This window comes from Leptonotus elevatus, chromosome 2 (genome assembly GCF_054856555.1).
Source record: "Leptonotus elevatus isolate MCC_2025b chromosome 2, RoL_Lele_1.0, whole genome shotgun sequence".
Classification (NCBI taxonomy): Eukaryota; Metazoa; Chordata; class Actinopteri; order Syngnathiformes; family Syngnathidae; genus Leptonotus; species Leptonotus elevatus.
This window is the reverse complement of record NC_141240.1, coordinates 5,032,108-5,053,154: the sequence shown is the minus strand read 5'-3', so window position 1 is coordinate 5,053,154 and position 21,047 is coordinate 5,032,108. Positions and strand designations below refer to the sequence as shown.

Sequence of the window (21,047 nt, the reverse complement as noted above, 5' to 3'; positions counted from 1 at the left end):
TTGTAGTATATATCCAAAAAATTAACAGCACATTTTTAAAAAGTGTATTTGCGTTCTGTGAAACTCAGTTATGGGACTTAATAGCTGGAGCACATCTTGAATGAGCATGATAACCTGCACTTTGTGGCTGAATGCCTGTTTTTCTGTGCAAGTTCCAACTTGTCTCAATATACAGCATTTTCAACAAAGGGTGCATCTGCTACCTTTGCTAACTTCCGAAAGATTAGTTCTCACAAATGTTGGTATTATAATCACAAACATCTGCTGTGTGTTGACATTGCAAGCATAGACAGTTAAAAAAAAAAATAATAAAAAGGATATAGGTATTAAATCAGAATTGGGCACTTGACATGCAGAGTAAATCCAGCCTTGGTTATGAAAACACTGTTTGTTGAACCTCTACTTAAATACAACACATTTTCAATTATGAATGGAACTTCTCCTATAATGTAATTGTACAAAAACCGAAAATGACAGCAATACAAAATGCTGTAGAAAACAAGTTCAGCTTCAATCAGGGCTGGACTGGCACAAAAATCTATAAATTGCTATCTATATTCGAAATGGATTAATGGACTGGTCCTTCTAAAATATGGGACGGTCTCTTGTGGTAAAATGTACGAAAATTAATTTAGAATTACTGCATCGTCCCCGAAAGAGGCCGGCCCACCGGGCATTTGCCCTGTATGCCAGATGGCCAGTCCAGCCCTGGCTTCAATCGACGGTGACAAGGTTTACTTCCAGAACAGTTTCCTATAATATTCTTGTGTCTTCATATCGCGAGTGAAACTTAATCCGGATGAGTGGCAGAAAGCATCAATGCTGCTCTGTGTGGTATAGTCAAGTGTGCTTGTGATGGCATGGGTTATACGGAACTTACATATCTGCTGATGAGGGTCCGGAGTGTGCTGAGGTCCAGCCCCATCCTGTCCTTCTGTCTCGCCCGGCAAATTACACTTCTCTTCTTCTTCCCGTCTCGTTCTCCGCACGAATGGCACTAGCTTGTTCTTAATTCTCCTCCCAGGTCCATTACTTTTCTCCCTTCTCTTAGTCTTAGACTTAAAAAACAAAAACTGCGCGCACTCACCTGGAAGGGCGTCAAAAAGGCGGCTAAAAGTTAAACTGTGTATTTCCCTGGCTGGACGGTGCCAAACGACGCTGTGACATCCGCCTCGCCGCCGCTTGCGGGCGTGCGCTGTACTTTTCTAATCTCCTTTCCTCGCGCGCCTGACAAAAGAGCTTTTCTCTCGTGGGCGTCACGCGCAACCAGGTGTTGTTGGCGCATGCGCTCTCGCGTGCTGTTGGTGCGGAGTTTCGCTACCGTCAACTGCTATGAAGTATTTAAAAAAAGACGAAGAAAGAAAGAAAGAAAAGAAAAAGAAAAGAAAGAACAAAGGGATGGAGGAAGCAAAGAAGCTCAGAAGTAACTTTCTTTCCTCACTTAGTGACTTTTCAATTGTGTTTCTGAGCGGGTGTAATCTCTCTTTCTCCCTCTCTCTCCCCCATCTCTCTCTCTCTCTCTCTCTCTCTCTCTCTCTCTCTCTCTCTCTCTCTCTCTCTCTCTCTCTCTCTCTCTCTCTCTCTCTCTCCATCCATCACTGACCGCACAAATTATCTGAAAATAACGGCCTGTCATTTTTTCCAGCCCACCCAAATACTATATATGTATTAAATAATTTCATTTCCGGGGTGGAATTGAATGATCATTTTAACTAAGGGTGTAACCGAGATAAGCAGATGTGACCAGCATCCTGAGGATATAAAAAATATATATTTTCAAAATATGGCTTAGTGTATTGTTTTAAGAAGGTGACCATTTATTACTGCTTGGGATTAAATGAGACACTATATTGAACTATAAATTATAACGTAAATTATTTTAGTAAATAATCTAATAATAATTTTGATCAGGAAGTTACTACATGACTAGGAACAATAGTTCGCCGTGTAACGTCAGTATAATGTTTCGAGACGGAAATGTTTTCGCACGTTTGTCCATCATGCGTTTCCTGGAGACGCTTTTCGGCGGGTTATGTTGAAAAGCACCGACCATTAAGTAACTATGACAAGTACATCAATATCCGGTTAAGTATTTCAATATAAATCATTAACCAATTCTCTGTTAACCTGACTCTTATTCTTGAACTTGCAAGTGAATGTTATTAATGTTAAGATTTTTATCTATTTAAAGTGTTTTATAGTTTTCATTATTTCATTGATAAATGACGTTATTTGTAGAGCGTACATATCTATTATGTCTTATTTTGAAGATCTTGCTCCAGATGTGGGCGAATTATTTCTTCTTTCCGCGAACTTGACTTGCCGTAACAAAATGGCGTTGCTAGTAATGGGTGATTGAAAACCTTTCCGCGGTATACACTGTGACATTTATTCGCAATATACACCGCACGAAACGTTATTCTCGGATAGAATGGCAACCCTAGATCAGAAATCACCCAACGTTCTTCTCCAGAACCTCTGCTGCAGAATTACGGGGAAAAGCGAAGGTACATTAGCATAACTCTGAATCCGAACCTCATTCAAATGTATGATTTTGTTCAAATCATCCCTCACTAAATGTAAATATTTGGTTGTATTCTTTGTCAACACTTGGCACATTCATTTGTCGTTTTCTTTTCAGACGTCACACATTATGACAATATTCTATTCGTTTCACTTTGCATACGTTGGGTGTCCACAGTGTGCCTACTGATGGGATGCGCAGAGAAACCACTATTAATACAACGAGTGATTCCATATTAGTGTTTTTCCCCCGCCCCTAATCAGGCCTTCAGTTCTACAAGTACTGTACGCACAAACAACCCTTACTTTAAACCTGGGAAATCGCGGCTATTAGCCAGTGGTCTGTGTTGTGTCCTACGCATTTGGGTAGTTGTCAAGATACCGGTGTTGTGTATATGGCTTTTCTTTGTAGGGAAACCCCCTAAATTTCCCCAGACCACTACATTTGTTTTGTGCACGCAAGTGGAAAATTTGCATTATTTGAGCAAATGCACAGCAATAACTAAAAATCACAATGAAATATAAACATAAAATAACAATACTATTTTTATGTAATATATTAGGGAGCAGACAATGTGACTACTGTTTTCTATGCCTTACTCATCACAGTTTATTTTTCTGGCCAGCTGAAGTTGCCCAACAGTTCCAGTATGCAGTGCGAGTCATTGGCAGTAACTACGCTCCCACTATTGAACGGGATGAATTCCTAGTGACGGAGAAGATCAAGAAAGAATGTAAGTCGCGGTTTCGCTAAATCCGTCTGCTAATAACAAAACAGCAACGTTTCTAATTTTAGCTTCAATGTGCAGTCTCTACCGCTGTCAAGTGCTTTTTAGACATGCGGTTCCTAGTGTAATAAAGCTTTTTACGTTGCACTCTACAGAAAATGCTGAAACACTATAAGAGTCCATTCCCAGTCGTCCCATTAAAGTTACCTTGGTTGTACCATTAGTTGAAAAACAATCAATCAAAGCGCTTGTGTAAAAATAGCACTCAATTTCCAGCTTGACATGTTTATTGAGTACACATTGTCTGGCAGGCTTCGAAGTAGTGTTGTATAAAGTCTGAGCAGATTTTTAAATGATGAGCAAAGTGAAAGAGACAGTTTCCACTTTCCAGCCATGCTGTGTATGTATATTTACCCCTTAAGGTATAAACTTGTTTCTTACGCTGTACAGTGCTGAAGCAGCGGCGAGAGGCAGATGCTGCTCTTTTCTCGGAGCTGCATAGAAAACTGCAAACACAGGTTGGTACTGTTTCCTGTCACACTCAGAACCGAGCACCTTTAGTTTCAACCCACCTATTTTTCAAGTGAGCATAATTATTGGAACAGACGTTATTAAATTAACTTAAAGCTGACCTCTGTGACAATTTGGACAAAAATATCTTTGCAATAGCTTGTTATTTGACTATTCGTGAACGCAACATCTTCTAATTAGTAGATTAACACCTTAGCTGTTCATAATGGCTAATCCTGCAAGCCACTGGCCAATAGTTTGTAGACTGGATTTGGGTTTGAATTTCCCGCCCTCTGTCTGGGATGTGACATTATGTCTGCATTGTGTATCTGAAAAAGGGTGTGTGCAGTTTCAATTTTCGTCAACAGGTGGCAGTAGCGATTCTAAATATAATTTTTTGTGTTCCGTACCTTTAACTCAATGCGTTTTTTTTTTTCACAAAGCACTTTAGAAACAACCATTGTTGCACACAAAGTGCTGTACATGGATCACCGGGCAATTGCGTAGGGGTGGAGGAGCTCGGAGAGGTGGGGCCACGCCATTTATATTTTAAACATTTGAAGAAAAAAAATCTTGAAAAAGGAAAACAGCCCTTTCACGGATTTCTAAAGAACATGCATGACCTATTACTGCCCACACTTCTCATCTCACAAATAATGTTCCATTTGCATTATTATAGCATTTTGACAGACATTTAGGCGGCACTTCAAAACATTTTCACAATAAGAACACAAGGAGTCACTTTTTTTGTTGCTTTAAGTTGGTAGTTGTGCAAGGGTTAGTTACCAACTGTCAATTGTTGCGGTTGTCCATTTTTGTCTAGTTCAGCCGACTGAAGTCTGTTATGACATAATATATAACTTTTAATGTTTGTTCACGGGTTTGACTATCTTTTTATGTTTGACAGGGTGTTCTGAAGCATCGCTGGTCTGTCCTCTACTTGCTTCTCAGCCTCTCTGAAGATCCTCGCAAGCCCTCCAGCAGGGTGTGACTAGTTCTTTTCTGGCTCTTCTGTGCTTGATGTTTCCACTGCTATAGTGCAAGTATAACAAGTCTGCTTTCCAGGTTGGAAACTACGGGGCTCTGTTTGCCCAGGCCCTCCCTAGAGATGCTCACTCCACTCCTTTCTACTGTGCGCGGCCCCAGAGTCTGGCCCTGGGCTATGGGGAGAGGAGCAGCGGCTTGATAGCCAGCATGGGCACCAGTGGGATCTCAAGTCTAGGAGTGTACACACTTAACGGACCCACGCCAACACCGCAGTCACTTTTGGCAGGGTGAGGCTGTGCAGACAAATCAATCAAACAAATGACAGATTTTTTTCATGCACACACATTTAAACCCCTATGTCATCATATATTCAGCTCAGATTGTTTATCCACTGGTGAACTCTGTGGAGTGCCGTGAAAAAAATATTTGCCACCTTCCCAAATTTGTATTTTTGCACAGTTTCCCAACTTTCCCCACTTTAATGTTTAAAATCATCAAACAAATGTAAAGACCAGAAAAAGATAAAAAGCTCTTGTTTATTACAGAGTTACTTGTGAAAACTGACGAGTAAAAACACTGAGTCTGAGCTTTTATACTACATGTCTATCTTATGCAGGATCAGAAGACCATTACAATCTAGTTATCCAAAAGAATAAAGCAGCAGTTACAGGTTGCTTTTGGTAAACTTTGCCTGTGCTCACCAAAACTGCAATTCAGTCTTTCAACAAAAAAAAAACTAATGGCAATATCTGGGTGTTTTAGACAACCTCCTCAGTCTGCGGCAGGAGTTGCTCCCCCTCTGGTGTCTCGACTTGCCTGGGCTCTTCCTGCAAGCTCCTCAGCTGTGGGCACCGCCACCATCCGGCCACCTCTTGGACCTTCGCCTCCCACCACCAGAGCAGTCCGCCTTAGGCAGGATGGCGATGCAGCCGGTGGGTTCGCATATGAGGCAGTAGGGTTGGGTTAACGGTAGGGGTGTTAGAAAAAATCGATTCGGCAATATTACAGCGCGCAATTCTCGAATCGATTCGATTTGCGGCCGAATCGATTTTTAAACATTCATTTTTTTATGGGAATATTCAACAAAACGTCTTATTTGGGGTTAGGATTAACACATTAAGCATGGAAGAATGTTATATTAATGGAACATTAAGCCTTAATATTTCATTTCAGTGCTGTTCAGACATGAGACTGCAACCTGTTTGGTAAATTAAGTGGCTCAGTTGTAAGCCTGAATTTTCAGATAAATAAATACATTGTCATACAAATCTTACAGTCTACATGTACCACTTTACTGATGAGTATTTTCTAAATCTGAGTTTTTAAAAAAAATCGCAATAATCAATTTATAGATTCGTATCGGGATTAATCGAATCGAATCGTGACCTATGAATCGTGATATGAATCAAATCGCCAGGTACTAGGCAATTCACACCCCTAGTTGACGGTATTCAAACTTTGACACCATTTTGCTGTCTCCTCATCTCATTTTTTGATTCATACATGTAAATACCGTCACTAATAGACTTATTTTGTATCTTGCGCTGACCACCGCCAATCTGTCTAGTAATTAATGGTTACAGATCCGTTTACTGTGTGTTCCGGTTGCATTTGTAATAATATTTTGTGTGATGGAGCGCCTTGTCTGTAAGTCTCTGACTGGCGCATGCTGTCATTGGCTGAAGTGTGCAGCTGATGTGAGCGCACGCCATGCGCTCTTTTTACCCTCTTTGTTCCTCTCGTTGTGGGTGTTGAGGTTACACACTTGACACCTACGCGACACACAAGCATACACCCACACGCACTCGCACACACAGACTAAATGCTCACCTGCGTGCTACCATCCATCTTGGGTTGACGTATGTCCATGGACGAAACCGAAGTACTTCCTGATTTTTCGTATAAATAGCGCTCTGTGGCGCGCTTTTGGAGGTCATATGAATATAGATTGAACTACAGTATAATAGTGGTAATACCACTCTTGGGACTTGGCGACAAACTCATCTGTTTGCAGCAGTCAGCGGGGGATTGTTGTTCCTCAGATGATTCCGAAGATGCGAAGTATATTTCATCTTTACACCTTCCATCTTCACACCATTACCGTCCGTCTTCATGCAGATTTTGCATACGGGCCTCATCAACATTTGGTGCCAAATTGCAGCAGTTGCATTTTTTGGGAGGAACCAATGCGCTTGAGTCTAGAGTTGACCATCTTGTCTCATTCTGTCTAATGGGAGGTCATTTGACTGTCACGTGGCTAATGGACCCTCCTATTAATGTAAAATTATTATAGTAATACTAATTGAAAACACAACTGCAAATGTTTTCTTTTCTTCTTTTTTTTAATGACGGTGTTGGAAGTGACACTGTTGGTATTTTTTAGACACCCTGGGATGCTGCATAACTGTAATACCGTCCAACCCTATCAGGCAGTTTGATTAATTTCACTGGATAATGTGGGACTATTTTGTGCAGACAGTTTCATTAAAAGGGAAGTTAACCCCAAAATGTTCTATACAATAATATGTTCTATGTCCCTTTACTAGTCTAAACACAGCATTCAGATTAATATTGTGTTTGTGGAATATGAATCAGGCAGCAAAATCTACCCGTTTTTTATCCATCTCTCTTAGGGGGGTTATGTTGCGGTCTCAGAAAACGACCAATCACGGCTCAGCTTGCAAGTGTCACATGAGTAAACTCAGAAAACAGGTGAGCCATGATTGCTCATTACCTGAGCCCTGAGCAACTCTGATGTCATTTTCAGTTGACAGAAAGTGGCAAAATGGCCGCCCCTGAGATGGATGAAAACAAGTGAATTTTGCTGTTTAATTCACATTCTACAAACCCAATCTTAATCAGAATGTGATGTTTAGGCTTGTGGGACTGCATATTATATAATGAAAATGTTGGGGTTGACTTTTTAAAAGGGACCCGCTGGCCTCTGCATCTCATGGTGACACAGTGAACTGCAACCCACACGTAAATCTTCTGCTTTTATTTGTCTATCCTTTGGCTTCTGTAGGCGAGGTGAGCGAGGCGGCGCTGGTGCGGGACATCCTGTACGTATTCCAGGGGATCGATGGCAAGTTCATCAAGATGAGCACCCAAGATAATTGTTACAGAATAGACGGCAAGGTACCTTACGCCGTTTGAAGAGGATGAACACTATACCATGAAGACCCAGTGTAGTGCATATCTGAGGTCGACCCAGCTCAAGTTTTTGACTGTTCAAATTCTTTTGAGCAGCTTTTAGAATGAATGTTGACAGTCTCCAACACTTGATAGCCACACAGCACAGCAGAGGATTTCATATCCAGACAATCTGAGTTGATCGTAACACTTCAACGGATCAATAAGGAGCCCTTTGGCAAAAAGCCACATTATCCTTGGCCCGTCAATCTCTCATATATGCTCTTACTGTTCATGTAAAAATGTAAGATATGACCTGGCCGTTTTGTATTACTGTTTTCTCATGTCATACCCTTGCACCTCACCAGGTGATGGTGAGCAAATCCCTGAGGGACACCAGCAGTAGACTGGCAGAGCTAGGTTGGCTCCACAATAAAGTCCGCAAGTACACAGACGCCAGAAGCCTCGACCGGGCCTTCGGACTAGTTGGCCAGGTGTGGTTTTGTGATGCTAATAGCGGATTTGCTGTTGACCTCGATTGAATCCACACACCAATGTGATTTGTGTTACATCTTTCCTCCCCCGGCCCAGAGCTTTTGTGCATCGCTCCACCAAGAACTAAAGGAATACTACAGACTCCTGTCTGTCCTTCACTCTCAGGTATGAAAGCCGATTCTTACGCTTGTTTTGCTAACACTGTTAGCTCACATTATTCTGTTTGCTGACATGCGTGCACATTGTAGATGCAGGTAGAAGATGACCAAGGGGTCAACCTGTGCACAGAGAGCAATCTGACCCTCAGAAGGCTCCTGGTGTGGATGTATGACCCCAAAGTCCGTCTCAAAACGCTTGCCGCCCTCGTCGACTTCTGTCAAGGTAACTGGCGTGTGGATTGCGCTGTGAATCAGTCCTATTTGGGGCTTTTGGTATGTAAATTTTCATTGTGTCTCTGACAGGCCGGAAAGGTGGCGAGCTGGCCTCAGCTGTTCACGCCTATGGGAAAACGGGAGACCCACAGATGAGGGCACTGGTGCAACACATCCTCAGCCTGGTGTCACACCCCATCCTTAACTTCTTGTATCGGTGGATCTATGATGGAGAGCTTGAAGACACTTACCATGAGGTGCATCCACAAACAACTGGGAAAGTAGATTAAATTGTGCAATGATTAACAATGATTATGTCTGTACTTGTTTGTAGTTCTTTGTGGCGTCAGATCCAAACGTAAAAACTGATCGCCTGTGGCACGACAAGTACTCTCTCAGGAAATCAATGATCCCTTCATTCATCGCCATGGACCAGGCTTGCAAGGTATGCTCGTGTGTGTTTCAAATGCCCGTCTTACACCGAGAGGAACTTACATCCTCGGGCAGTTATGTTGTCACCAGCTGCTTCTCATTGACTGCCCTTGCAGGTTCTCCTAATTGGTAAATCCATCAACTTCCTGCACCAGGTTTGTCATGACCGAACGCCGCCAGGCAAAATCACACCAGCATCCAATTCCACAGACACACCCAAAGATGGTAAGAGTTGTTTGGAGACATTGATATTTTCCTATCGATACATCCAGGTGGGTGTAAGTGATCAATGCTCTTCCCGCTCACTGTCCTTGCCTTCTCTATCAATGAGGCACACTTACTGCTAATGACCCCATCATTGGCATTTGCCGCTTTTACTGTCTGTTGAAGGACATAGCTTGTCCCTCATCAGACATCTCAACACCAAACTGCTAACAAAAGAAGCCAACCTAGCACATTTATTAAGATGACAAAGTACAGCTCTTATTATTATTTTATTTTTATTTTTTATTATGCAAACGGGGTATTCGTGACAATATATTTATTATTGTGGTTGTATTTAACTGAACTGCATCATACAGGTGTTTCAAATAATTATATTTCAGAAATGTAATTGTTGTTTAATATGATTGAGCAGGGTGTTTTGTTGCCCAGGTGCATCTTATTAAATTGATTATTCAAACAATAAATAATGCTGAACCTCATGTTTTTGATATTTTTCAATTTTGATAATAATACATGTTTCAATGCATGTATAAAAGATCCACTATCCTAACCCAACAACAAAGGTTTGGAAGTAAACGACAAAATAACCACCATCTGTCATTTTCTGAACAGCACACCAACATTAAGTACAAGAATTGTGCAGTCTGTGTGCCCCCCACAAACACACACACAAAAATCAACTCACTCAAAATGTTAATATTATTGAAGTACTCTGCTTGTCTTCCATATCATTTCAAAAAACAAATCCACACAAAATTATTAGGCCTGCTCATGGTGTAGTGTAGGGCAATATAAGTAAGTATGACTAATCCATGTCTGCCAGTTTAAAGCGATGCATATTCGCAGTTTGGCACCTGCAAATTTGCATATATGATTTTTTCCCCTTATTATGTTTTTTTCCTCCACATTTCCCACCATTTTTGTGAAAACCCTCTATTGAATGTTTATGAGTGGGTTTTTTTTAACCCCCCCTTATTTTTTTTGTTTATCTATTTATCTCTTAATCAAGGGGTCACTCATAGTGTGGCCGGGAGCCACGTATGGCCCATGTGCTGCCAGTTGCCCATCCCTGACATGAAACAAGAAAGAACGTTACATGTAGGCAAAGGGCAGAAGAAGCGTGTCGACCAAATAAGGTGCTAGCCACATTTGGTATTGTGTGCCTTGATAAAAGGGACTCGTCGTGATTATTGACACTTTCATTAATTGGAATGACATTGCCATGGTTATATTTCAGTTGCCGCAGTTGCAATGTATCATTTGATTAGTGGTGAGATTAATACCTCAATCAACACTGAGCAATATTATCTTTGAATAGGAGCGATTGTGACGAAGCTCTTGTATGTACTGCAGGTTTATCTAATTAGTGGCTGTGGGTGAATGTGCATTTGAAAGGCTTTGTTTGTATTTTAAGCATTTCAAACAAGCCTGCCTTCTCTCTTGTAGCAGCAGAACTGCTGTCAGACCTGGAGGGGGCATTTCAGGAGAAAATTGACGCCGCCTACTTTGACACCAGTAAATACCTGCTGGACGTCCTCAACCGGAACTACCTGCTGCTGGAGCACCTGCAGGCCATGAGGAGGTACCTGCTGTTGGGCCAGGGGGACTTCATCAGACACCTCATGGATCTGCTCAAGTAACCAGCTTCTAATACTTCTTCTTCTAATACTCATGGAGACATTTAGTAGGATTCAATTGGACAGCGGCAGTTTTTCCAGGTTCTTGCATTCTTCCAACCATTTTTTGTAGACCAGAGCTGGCGAGACCGGCCACCACTTTATACCAACATAATTTAACGGGTATCTTGGAGACGGCCGTGAGAGCAACCAACGCCCAGTATGACAACGTGGAGATCCTCAAGCGGCTGGACGTGCGACTGCTCGAAGTGTCTCCTGGTGATACTGGCTGGGATGTATTCAGCCTCGACTACCACGTTGATGGACCGATTGCTACGGTAAAACACACACACACACAGCTGTTGACACATGTTTGCGTGTCTTGCTTGTGTGTTCATAAAGGTGTGTATAACAGGTGTTTACCAGGGAATGTATGGGCCACTACCTGCGTGTTTTTAACTTCTTGTGGAGGGCCAAAAGAATGGAGTACATACTAACTGACATCTGGAAAGGACAGATGTGTAACGCCAAGCTGCTCAAAACAATGCCAGGTTTGTAAACACAGCAAAACATTTAGAAAAGGGCCCGACCGATTAATCGGCCACCGATTATAAACGGCCAATTATTGGCCTTCAAACATCGGCCAAAACAATCGGACGATTATTTACCCATTAAAACATTAGCGAAGCAACTAGCAAGTGTGTAGCGTATGTTATTGTGGTTATTCTGCTGTCGCTAAGCGTCCTTTAAGATGTTTAATGACATCCCAGTTGGAGTTAACTGTAAAACTAAACACACGACAATAAGAATAACATTCACTGAATATCTAAATACAAAACATGCTTCGTTTTTAAAACATTGCTAGCCTAGCGCTAATGCTAAAAGCGTAAAGGTTCCTATTCAAATGCTAACAGGTAGTTAGCATCGACTTTGGTAGTGTTTTTCCTTCAAATAATGAATATTCACACACATTTTGTGGAAACACATACCCACAGGTAAGATAACACTACGCAAAGGCACAAATTCTTCCCAATGTGTGAAAAACGAGTTATTTTAATAGAATTCAGTTCTAACTTTCTTCTGTACTCACTGTAAGTGTGTACAGCATGGATGCACGGCACCACACTGCTCCCAAGAGGCCTAAACACAGGAACAGTCAGTATTTGTTCTTACTGTTTTTTAAGTTGCTATTATTTTTAGTTTATTCTATTCTTGTTTCACTTTCTTATTGTTTTATTCTGTCCTTTCAAGTTATATTTAAATAATAATTTTATGCATTAAATATATTTTTTTAAATAATCGGCAGGTAATCTGTATTTTTTTTTTTTTCTGCCAAAAATTGGTATCAGTATCGGCCTCAAAAAATGCATATTGGTCGGGCCCTAGTTTTAAAAGCATCTTACTATAACATCCTTTACAAAGTGCTCGCTTCGCTTACAGAGCTGTCCGGCGTGCTGCATCAGTGCCACATCCTGGCGTCCGAGATGGTCCACTTCATCCATCAAATGCAGTACTACATCACCTTTGAGGTCAGGCCATTAGCGAAGCTATTGCAGTCATGTTGTTAATAGGGCCTTTTAAGTCAAGATTAGTCCATCGACTACGGACCCCTGTGGACTGTACTGAGGTGTGAGCGTTATTAATAGGGCAGAGATTTTCCATTTCAATCTTCTTTCATGTCTTTGGTAGGTGTTGGAGTGTTCCTGGGATGAGCTATGGAATAAAGTACAGCAAGCACAGGACCTCGATCACATCATTGCTGCCCATGAAGTATTCCTCGACACCATCATCTCCAGATGCTTGCTGGACAATAACAGCAGGGTAACAAAATAGTACTGTATGTGGAAAGTATGACGTTGCTAAAAGAATTACTGACTGTAATCCCCCCACCTTTTTGAAGTCTCTTTTGAACCAACTGAGGGCCATCTTTGACCAAATTATCGAGTTCCAGAATGCTCAGGACGCCTTATACCGCTCTGCGCTGGAGGAACTGGCCCTCCAGTTGCAGTTTGAGGAGAAGAAGCAGCAGAACGAGGAGGAGGTGAGACGGCCAAGGGAGAGAAAGCAACAAAAAGAACTGAAACCAAGTGTGTGTGTTTGTGTTTCAGGGTCAGTGGGGGGTGACGGCTGAACAGGAAGCCGAGGAGAAGAGGAGGATTCGGGAGTTTCAGGAAACCATACCAAAGATGTGCTCCCAACTCCGCATCCTCACACACTTCTACCAGGTAACCCACATATTGCCCCCACCCGCTTGTCCGTCCCCTCCGTCACGTTCTCGCTGCTCTTCTCAGAGTATCGTCCAGCAGTTCCTGGTGCTGCTGACCACCAGCTCGGATGAGAGTCTTCGTTTCCTCAGCTTCAGACTTGACTTCAATGAACATTACAGGTGAGACGAGTGAGACGGAACAATTGGTCCCACCGAGGAATCAACACGCTGCTCCTCATTTTTTACTCAGGGCCAGAGAACCAAGGCTGCGAGCATCACTAGGAGCCACACGGGGGCGACGGATGTCCAATATCTGACCTCGACTCACTGGAACATTTTGTCGGACGTCACAGACCAGACCACCAGCACGTCATTCCAAGATAATGTCGTGCCTTGGTGGAGTTCTTTTGCGCTCAACAATCTGACATTAGTGGGAGCCAAATGATGACAATTCAGCTGAATCAGCTCCCGGAAACGATCAAACGGCCTTACTGTTGACAGAACGTCATATGCCCCAACACACGTGTATAGCTATATGCATGTATATGACATTTATGCCTTACTGTTGTTATCAAGACAAATTCAGTCCATTTCATTACAGTTGTCATGTTCTACAAAGCGGTTGTCGCTGTGGTGACAAGTAGCAGCGTGAGGGTCATCTTATTCGGCAACACTTGAGTAATCAGGACAGACTGTTATATTTGTCACAATCAGACTGGAGTCACACTAAGACACATATGAAGCATTTTCATTCCGTTTGGCCGTTCGGATTCATTCTAATCGGATGACATTGCTCCATGAAAACATGGCGCTCATCGTGAGTAGCTTGTAACTTGTAAGGACAAAAGGATTGGGTGTATGTTAACTCCATTGTGACCCAAACACATCAGGGACTGAGGTTGTCACATAAGTGGAGTACATGTTTATATCTGCAAAACAAGATTAAAGAATATTGAGATTCTAAAATACATGAAAGTGGCAGAGAGAAAAATATCTCATCATGCAACAAAATACAAAAGACATTCAGGATATGCACAAGACTGAGAAGGAGACAAGTTGCTGAAGGTTCCAAACAAAAAACAAATGTCTTAGTATTTAAATAGATCACGTAATGATCTGAATGACCTGGGAGCATCCAGTTCAAGCACTGATTGATCACAACAGACTCCAAACATCAATGCAATCAATCTGAAACTGTAAATGTGCTCAGATTGAAGGTGAAGACGTGATCTTCTAGTTACATTTTGTATGTACAAAGTATATTGACAAGCTCATGTTTGCCCTTGTGTGAATATTTTAAAAATTAACTTGATTCCACAATGACTGAAAAGACTACCGTGTGTTCTTAATATTAAGTGAAAGTCAGCTAATAATTAACTTGACCTCAGATTTTTAAAAAAAATATCAGCCATAAAGTTTTGCTGGATTAATTATCTTATTTTTTATTTTAATGAGTGAAATAGTTTTTTTCCTGGCATTTGTCATATGAAAACTGATTTGTGCTGCGCGTGTAAATAGGTGATGTGGCACTGAAACTGGTTGTGCTTTGTTCCTGTCCTTTACATTGCACATCCTATAATGTGGCAACTTAAAAGAACTAAAGCAACGCAATGCGCGTTCAATAAAGTCATGTGTTTGTTTTTTGAAGGATTCTTCAGACTATTCATATGTACTGCCACCTTGGTACAAAATTTAACATCAATGTGCTAATGTAATGCTCATTGAGCAACAGTTAGCTGCCCATCATTGCCGCTCTCATAAAACGCCACCAGGGGAAGCTGTTTCTCTGAATCGACTCGACCCCTCACGCGCACGCGAGAACACAAAAACAATAATGACCTGTTAGCCTAATTCTGCCATTCTGCGAGGGACCTGGAAGAACACGCACCTTGTGTGGCAATAATTTATGAAGTGCAATTTTAAAAATAATTCTAGCAGCCTTTTTCTGATATTTCCTTGGTTGGGTGTTTAAGTTGGGTGTTTTTGGCAGGCCGAGAAGCCTTCAGATATTCACTATGAGCTTTGACTAACATATTAAGATGCACCTTAAAATAACTGCCGTCATGTCAAAAGCTGACATTTAATGGCATTTCCTGTAGCAGACTTGTGTCTGAGAATTTGATCAAACGGGAGTATTGCTCTTTGGTTGAGCTGACTCACAGTCGCACAGCAGACTTAAGCAACTGTTTCGTAGAGTGGATTACAAAATGTATACACCCCTGTCTGTGTGATATGGGCTAGGTTTTCATAAAAAAATAAAGTGGCACACACACGCACGTGTTTTTTTGCCCGCAGGTTTGGCTTTATAGAGGACCTCAGGGACAGATGCGCGCACTTTTAATTGGACATTTGCATTTGTGGGCTTTTCAATGAGGGTAATTAGATGTGTAGACTGAACCCAAGGATTCATGAGGCAGAAGTGATAACTGCATCAGCTCCCTACTTGTGAAAAGTGTGATGTCATCATGGCAGTATGGAGTAACGTGGTCATGGATTCAATTCATTTTTGCCTTCATTCCATTCCATTTTGAATGAACAAACAACCGTATGTGTCTGGCTTCATCCTTTCGGCAATGTACTTGCCTATCCTCAAAAAGCTGTATTAGACCTTTTTGGGCAGTTGTGGCTATTAGGCTAGCTGGTAAAGTGTCACTGCTAAACAAGCAATGCACCTCCTACCCACGTATAGAAAAAACGAACAGACCCACAGTTGTCACATAAATAGCTTGAATCGGACCAAAGTAAAAAAAATAAATAAGAAAATTGCACATTGCTTTTGAATTGTGACTCACCAGAATTATTTAAAATTGAAACAAATTCATAAAACAGGCGTGGACAAAAATCCTGTTGATGATTTATTTTCAGGGTTTGGTCGTCTCACATGAAGTCCACTTGGGCTCAAACAACTACGGCTGATATGGTGTGACACTAATGTGACCTTGACCGAGGAGTTCGCCTTTAATTTCTTTGGAAGTTGTGTGACCTGGGCTTGTGTTACCATTCGTGTTATCCGTCTCATCAATTTGCAGCCTCATTCAAGGAAATTGTCTACAATTATGTAATTTTCATTTAAATATGTGCAATTGTATTCACACAAGAACATCAAGCTGCTTATAACTTTTACCTTTAATGGGCTTGTCTATAATTTCCTTTCTAATCTCCCAAGACAACTCTCTCCTTCGCTTCCTCAGGTCCATTTTTAGTATGGTACACACCATGTCATTAAACAGCACAGTAACTGCTTGTCACCCTGGAAATAGAGCGACTGACTGATTACAGGTTTTAACACATGTGATGCTAAATAAAGGACACGTTGGTTTAACATAAGGACTGGGTATCGATTCTAATTTCCTCAATCAATTCAATTTCGATTCACAAGAGTTCCGTTCGATTCCATTTTTTTTCTGCTTTGATTCACTCCGATTCAATCCAATATCGATTACTTTGGGCACATCATTTCTTCTTAAATATCAAGGACATGATAGAAACTCCACAAGCATTCAATTCCAAATAAAATTTTGCGGGAGGAGTAACTGGTTGAATTTCCGTTCCGTTCCGTTCCGTCTTCAATTCCGCTTATCCGGGGTCGGGTCGCGGGGGCAGCAGCTTTAGCAGGGAAGCCCAGACTTCCCTCTCCCTAGCCACTTCAGCCAGCTCCTCCGATGGGATCCCAAGGCGTTCCCAAGCCAGCCGTGAGACGTAGTCTCTCCAGCGTGTCCTGGGTCACGACCCACAGCTCGTGACCATAGGTGAGGGCAGGAACGTAGATCGACCGGTAAATCGAGAGCTTTGCCTTTCGGCTCAGCTCCTTCTTCACCACAACGGACCGATACAGCGTCCGCATCACTGCAGACGCTGCACCGATCCGTCTGTCGATCTCCCACTCTAACCTACCCTCATTCGTGAACAAGACCCCAAGATACTTGAACTCCTCCACTTGGGGCAGGACCTCATCCCCGACCCGCAGAGGGCACTCCACCCTTTTCCCACTGAGGACCATGGTCTCGGATTTGGAGGTGCTGATCCTCATCCCAACCGCTTCACACTCGGCTGCAAACCACATCATCTGCAAAAAGCAGAGATGCAATGTTGAGGCCACCAAACCGGACCCCCTCGACACTCCGGCTGCGCCTAGAAATTCTGTCCATAAAAATTACGAACAGAATCGGTGACAAAGGGCAACCTTGGCGGAGTCCGACCCTCACAGGAAAGAAATTCGACTTACTGCCGGCAATGCGGACCAAACTCTGACATCGGTCGTACAGGGACCGAATAGCCCGTATCAGGGGGCCCGGTACCCCATACTCCCGAAGCACCCCCCACAGGACTCCCCGAGGGACACGGTCAAATGCCTTCTCCAAGTCCACAAAGCACATGTGGACTGGTTGGGCGAACTCCCACGCACCCTCAAGGATCCTGCTGAGGGTGTAGAGCTGGTCCACTGTTCCACGGCCGGGACGAAAACCACACTGCTCCTCCTGAATCCGAGATTCAACTTCCCGACGGATCTTCCTCTGCAGCACCCCCGAATAGACCTTACCTGGGAGGCTGAGGAGTGTGATCCCTCTAAAATTGGAACACACCCTCCGGTCCCCCTTCTTAAAAAGAGGAACCACCACCCCGGTCTGCCAATCCAGAGGCACTGTCCCTGATGTCCACGCGATGTTGTAGAGACGTGTCAACCACGACAGCCCCACTACATCCAGAGCCTTTAGGAACTCCGGGCGAACCTCATCGACCCCCGAGGCCCTGCCACCGAGAAGCTTTCCAACCACTTCAGTGACTTCGACCCCAGAGATAGGGGGGCCCACCTCAGAGTCCCCAGACCCTGCTTCCTCAAAGGAAGGCGTGTTGGTGGAATTGAGGAGGTCTTCGAAGTATTCTCCCCACCGATTCACGACGTCCCAAGTCGAGGTCAATAGCACCCCATCTCCACTATACACAGTGTTAACGGCGCACTGCTTTCCTCTCCTGAGACGCCGGATGGGGGACCAGAATTTCCTCGAAGCCGTCCGGAAGTCGTTCTCCATGGCCTCACCGAACTCCTCCCATGTCCGAGTTTTTGCCTCAGCGACCACCGAAGCCGCATTCCGCTTGGCCAGCCGGTACCTGTCAGCAGCCTCCGGAGTCCCACAGGCCAAAAAGGCCCAATAGGACTCCTTCTTCAGCTTGACGGCATCCCTTACCGCTGATGTCCACCAGCGGGTTCGAGGATTGCCGCCCCGACAGGCACCAACCACCTTACGGCCACAGCTCCGATCGGCCGCCTCAACAATGGAAGCACGGAACATGGTCCATTCGGACTCAACGTCCCCCGCCTCCCCCGGGACAACGGAGAAGCTCTGCCGGAGGTGGGCGTTGAAACTCTTTCTGACAGGGGATTCTGCCAGACGTTCCCAGCAGACCCTCACAATACGTTTGGGCCTGCCTGGTCGGACCAGCATCTTACCCCGCCATCGGAGCCAACACACCACCAGGTGGTGATCAGTTGACAGCTCCGCCCCTCTCTTAACCCGAGTGTCCAACACATACGGCCGCAAATCCGATGACACGACTACAAAGTCGATCATCGAACTGCGGCCTAGGGTGTCCTGGTGCCAAGTGCACATATGGACACCCTTGTGCTTGAACATGGTGTTCGTTATGATCAGTCCGTGACGAACACAGAAGTCCAACAACAAAACACCGCTCGGGTTTCGATTGGGGGGGCCGTTCCTCCCAATCACGCCCCTCCAGGTCTCACTGTCATTACCCACGTGAGCGTTGAAGTCTCGCAGCAGAACGAGGGAGTCCCCGGGGGGAGCGCTCTCCAGCACACCCTCCAAAGACTCCAGAAAGGGTGGGTACTCTGAGCTGTTGTTCGGTGCATAAGCACAAACAACAGTCAGGACCCGTCCCCCCACCCGTAGGCGGAGGGAGGCTACCCTCTCGTTCACCGGGGTAAACCCCAACGCACAGGCGCCCAGCCGGGGGGCAATGCGTATGCCCACACCTGCTCTGCGCCTCTCACCGTGGGCAACTCCAGAGTGGAAGAGGGTCCAGCCCCTCTCGAGAGGATTGGTACCAGAACCCAAGCCGTGTGTGGAGGTGAGTCCGACTATATCTAGTCGGAACTTCTCAGCCTCGCACATCAGCTCGGGCTCCTTCCCTGTCAGAGAGGTGACATTCCATGTCCCCAGAACTAGCTTCAGTAGCCGAGGGTCGGACCGCCAAGGCCCCCGCCTTTGGCTGCCACCCAACTCACTGCGCACCCGACCCCTTTGGCCCCTTCCACCGGTGGTGAGCCCATGGGAAGGGGGACCCACGTTGCCTTTTCGGGCTGTGCCCGGCCGGGCCCCATTAACTGGTTGAATGATTTAGTTTATTAATGAATGTGTTATAATCACGTGTTACACAAACGTCCCCATCAAGTTTCCCTCGTCTGAGTCTTTTCTCCCTCGTCTCCGTCACGCCATCCCTGTCACCGTCCTGTTGTCAAGTCATCTTCAAGTGTTCCCCTCGTCCTGAAAAGTTCTCCACGTCCAGTAATGCTTCCCACATTCTGCTACAGTCAAGCAAACCTTTTCTTGTCTTGTCCCGTCAGGGCTACCAGCCTCCTCTCGCCGAGTCCCCGTCTTCCCCACCAGCCTCCTTATGATATTTCTATGGAAAAAATCTGCATGTGCGAGTACTCAAGACGTCCAGCATTCACCCACAATCTCCAAGTGTCTTGCCAGAACCTGAAGCTGGGATTCAAACCTCCAACCTTGAGGCGGATGAGCAAATCACCCATCCCCTACATCTCTGGGGATAAATTTATTGGTTCCAAATTCCTTCAGCCTCTTGCGTGTGACACGAACATCAATCAAATGTTTGCCTCTACTGCCAGTTACTAAGGTCACCAAGCGCCCCCCCCCCCCCCAAAAAACTTCTTTTTTTGTTAATTTATTTTAGGTCTTGGAACTGCAGTCGACATTGATCTCTTCGTCTCGCTGATTTCCTTTTGTCTATTTCCGCCTACCTTGACTGGGCACGCAGAAATACATCAACCGGTTTTCGAGGGGGGTGTACTCGAAAGAAGTGTCTCTCCTGTTTCTTCATAGCACAGTGGCTTCAAAGACACTTCAAACAGAGTGGGAGGAAACCGCTCGATATGGCATTTTTATGAACCAAACGACATGCTGGGCTGTTCTGTCCTCAGAAATAGAGTATCAGCTCGATGTGCATGTTTACGTCCTTACAATTCATTAACCCGCGAGATGTCCTAAGATGCTTTCACAGCAATAGGCCGAAATATATCACATCATAAACGCTACATCATCCCAACACATTTGAACATTACAGAAGATACTATTTCAAAAGCTCAGCTCAACAAGTGGAACTCATATTAAATGGATTCATTCAACACAAAGGAAATTATTTTCAGAAGGCTAATTTCTATGCAGTTTGTATATCAAAAATTATTTTGATAATTTGTGGGAATGCAGCATTCCCACATAGATATTTTTCTATATTATGCACGGCCCAGGTTTTTTTTCTCATTTGTTGAGTGGTGGATTGTGTGCATGTGTTGGTGCTCCTCCCTGAGCACTAAATACCGCATTGGCTTCAGGTGTGCCAGCTCAATAAAAGCCTTTTGTTGCCTCCAGTCGGGGAGCTGGGTGGCTGTTTGCTTGTTTTTTTTTTGTTGTTCCAGCACCCAGTCCCACGTAGTCCCTATTTGTGTAGTCAGTATTCACTCGGGTGTCAGCTTGACAGTTGTGACTTTGGAAGCAGTGGCTCCATTCCATTTCGTTTGTCGTGAAGTGTAGTGTCTGTGTGTACGTGTTGTCGCGTGTCCTCC

General features: G+C 44.0%; 2 protein-coding genes across 5 annotated transcripts in view; one reads left to right on the top strand and one right to left on the bottom strand.

Moving 5' to 3' along the window:
• Positions 1-1,270, bottom strand: part of atp11a (ATPase phospholipid transporting 11A) — a 56,443-nt gene extending 55,173 nt beyond the window's left edge. For 2 of the 4 annotated variants that reach the window (XR_015094033.1, XR_015094034.1), the window contains exon 1: positions 881-1,270. Coding sequence is in view for 2 of the 4 variants with exons in the window: in XM_086067927.1 (XP_085924053.1) it covers positions 881-925 (45 nt within the window). In the remaining 2 variants the exon portion in view is untranslated. The remainder of the gene's footprint in view (positions 1-880) is intronic. The other 2 variants (XM_086067927.1, XM_086067928.1) reach the window with 1 other exon arrangement.
• Positions 1,271-2,319: 1,049 nt separating this feature from the next.
• tubgcp3 (tubulin gamma complex component 3) lies at positions 2,320-14,875 on the top strand. Its single transcript, XM_086069896.1, has 22 exons — positions 2,320-2,507; positions 3,150-3,257; positions 3,702-3,769; positions 4,669-4,746; positions 4,827-5,035; positions 5,511-5,680; positions 7,774-7,886; positions 8,249-8,374; positions 8,472-8,540; positions 8,624-8,756; positions 8,837-9,003; positions 9,081-9,191; positions 9,295-9,403; positions 10,850-11,039; positions 11,153-11,357; positions 11,435-11,570; positions 12,460-12,548; positions 12,709-12,840; positions 12,920-13,060; positions 13,128-13,244; positions 13,311-13,405; positions 13,476-14,875. The coding sequence occupies exons 1-22, from the start codon at positions 2,432-2,434 to the stop codon at positions 13,540-13,542; spliced, it is 2,709 nt and encodes a 902-aa protein (XP_085926022.1). The 5' UTR covers positions 2,320-2,431; the 3' UTR covers positions 13,543-14,875.
• Positions 14,876-21,047: the final 6,172 nt, after the last annotated feature.

What these genes read in the sequence shown, in the direction of transcription:
- tubgcp3 (XM_086069896.1), top strand. Translation starts at nt 2,432, where the DNA reads ATGGCAACCCTAGATCAGAAATCACCCAACGTTCTTCTCCAGAACCTC. An exon ending in GCAGGATGGCGATGCAGCCG is followed by an intron (nt 5,681 to 7,773) that starts GTGGGTTCGCAT and finishes TGGCTTCTGTAG; the next exon opens with GCGAGGTGAGCGAGGCGGCG. An exon ending in TCCTCACACACTTCTACCAG is followed by an intron (nt 13,245 to 13,310) that starts GTAACCCACATA and finishes TGCTCTTCTCAG; the next exon opens with AGTATCGTCCAGCAGTTCCT.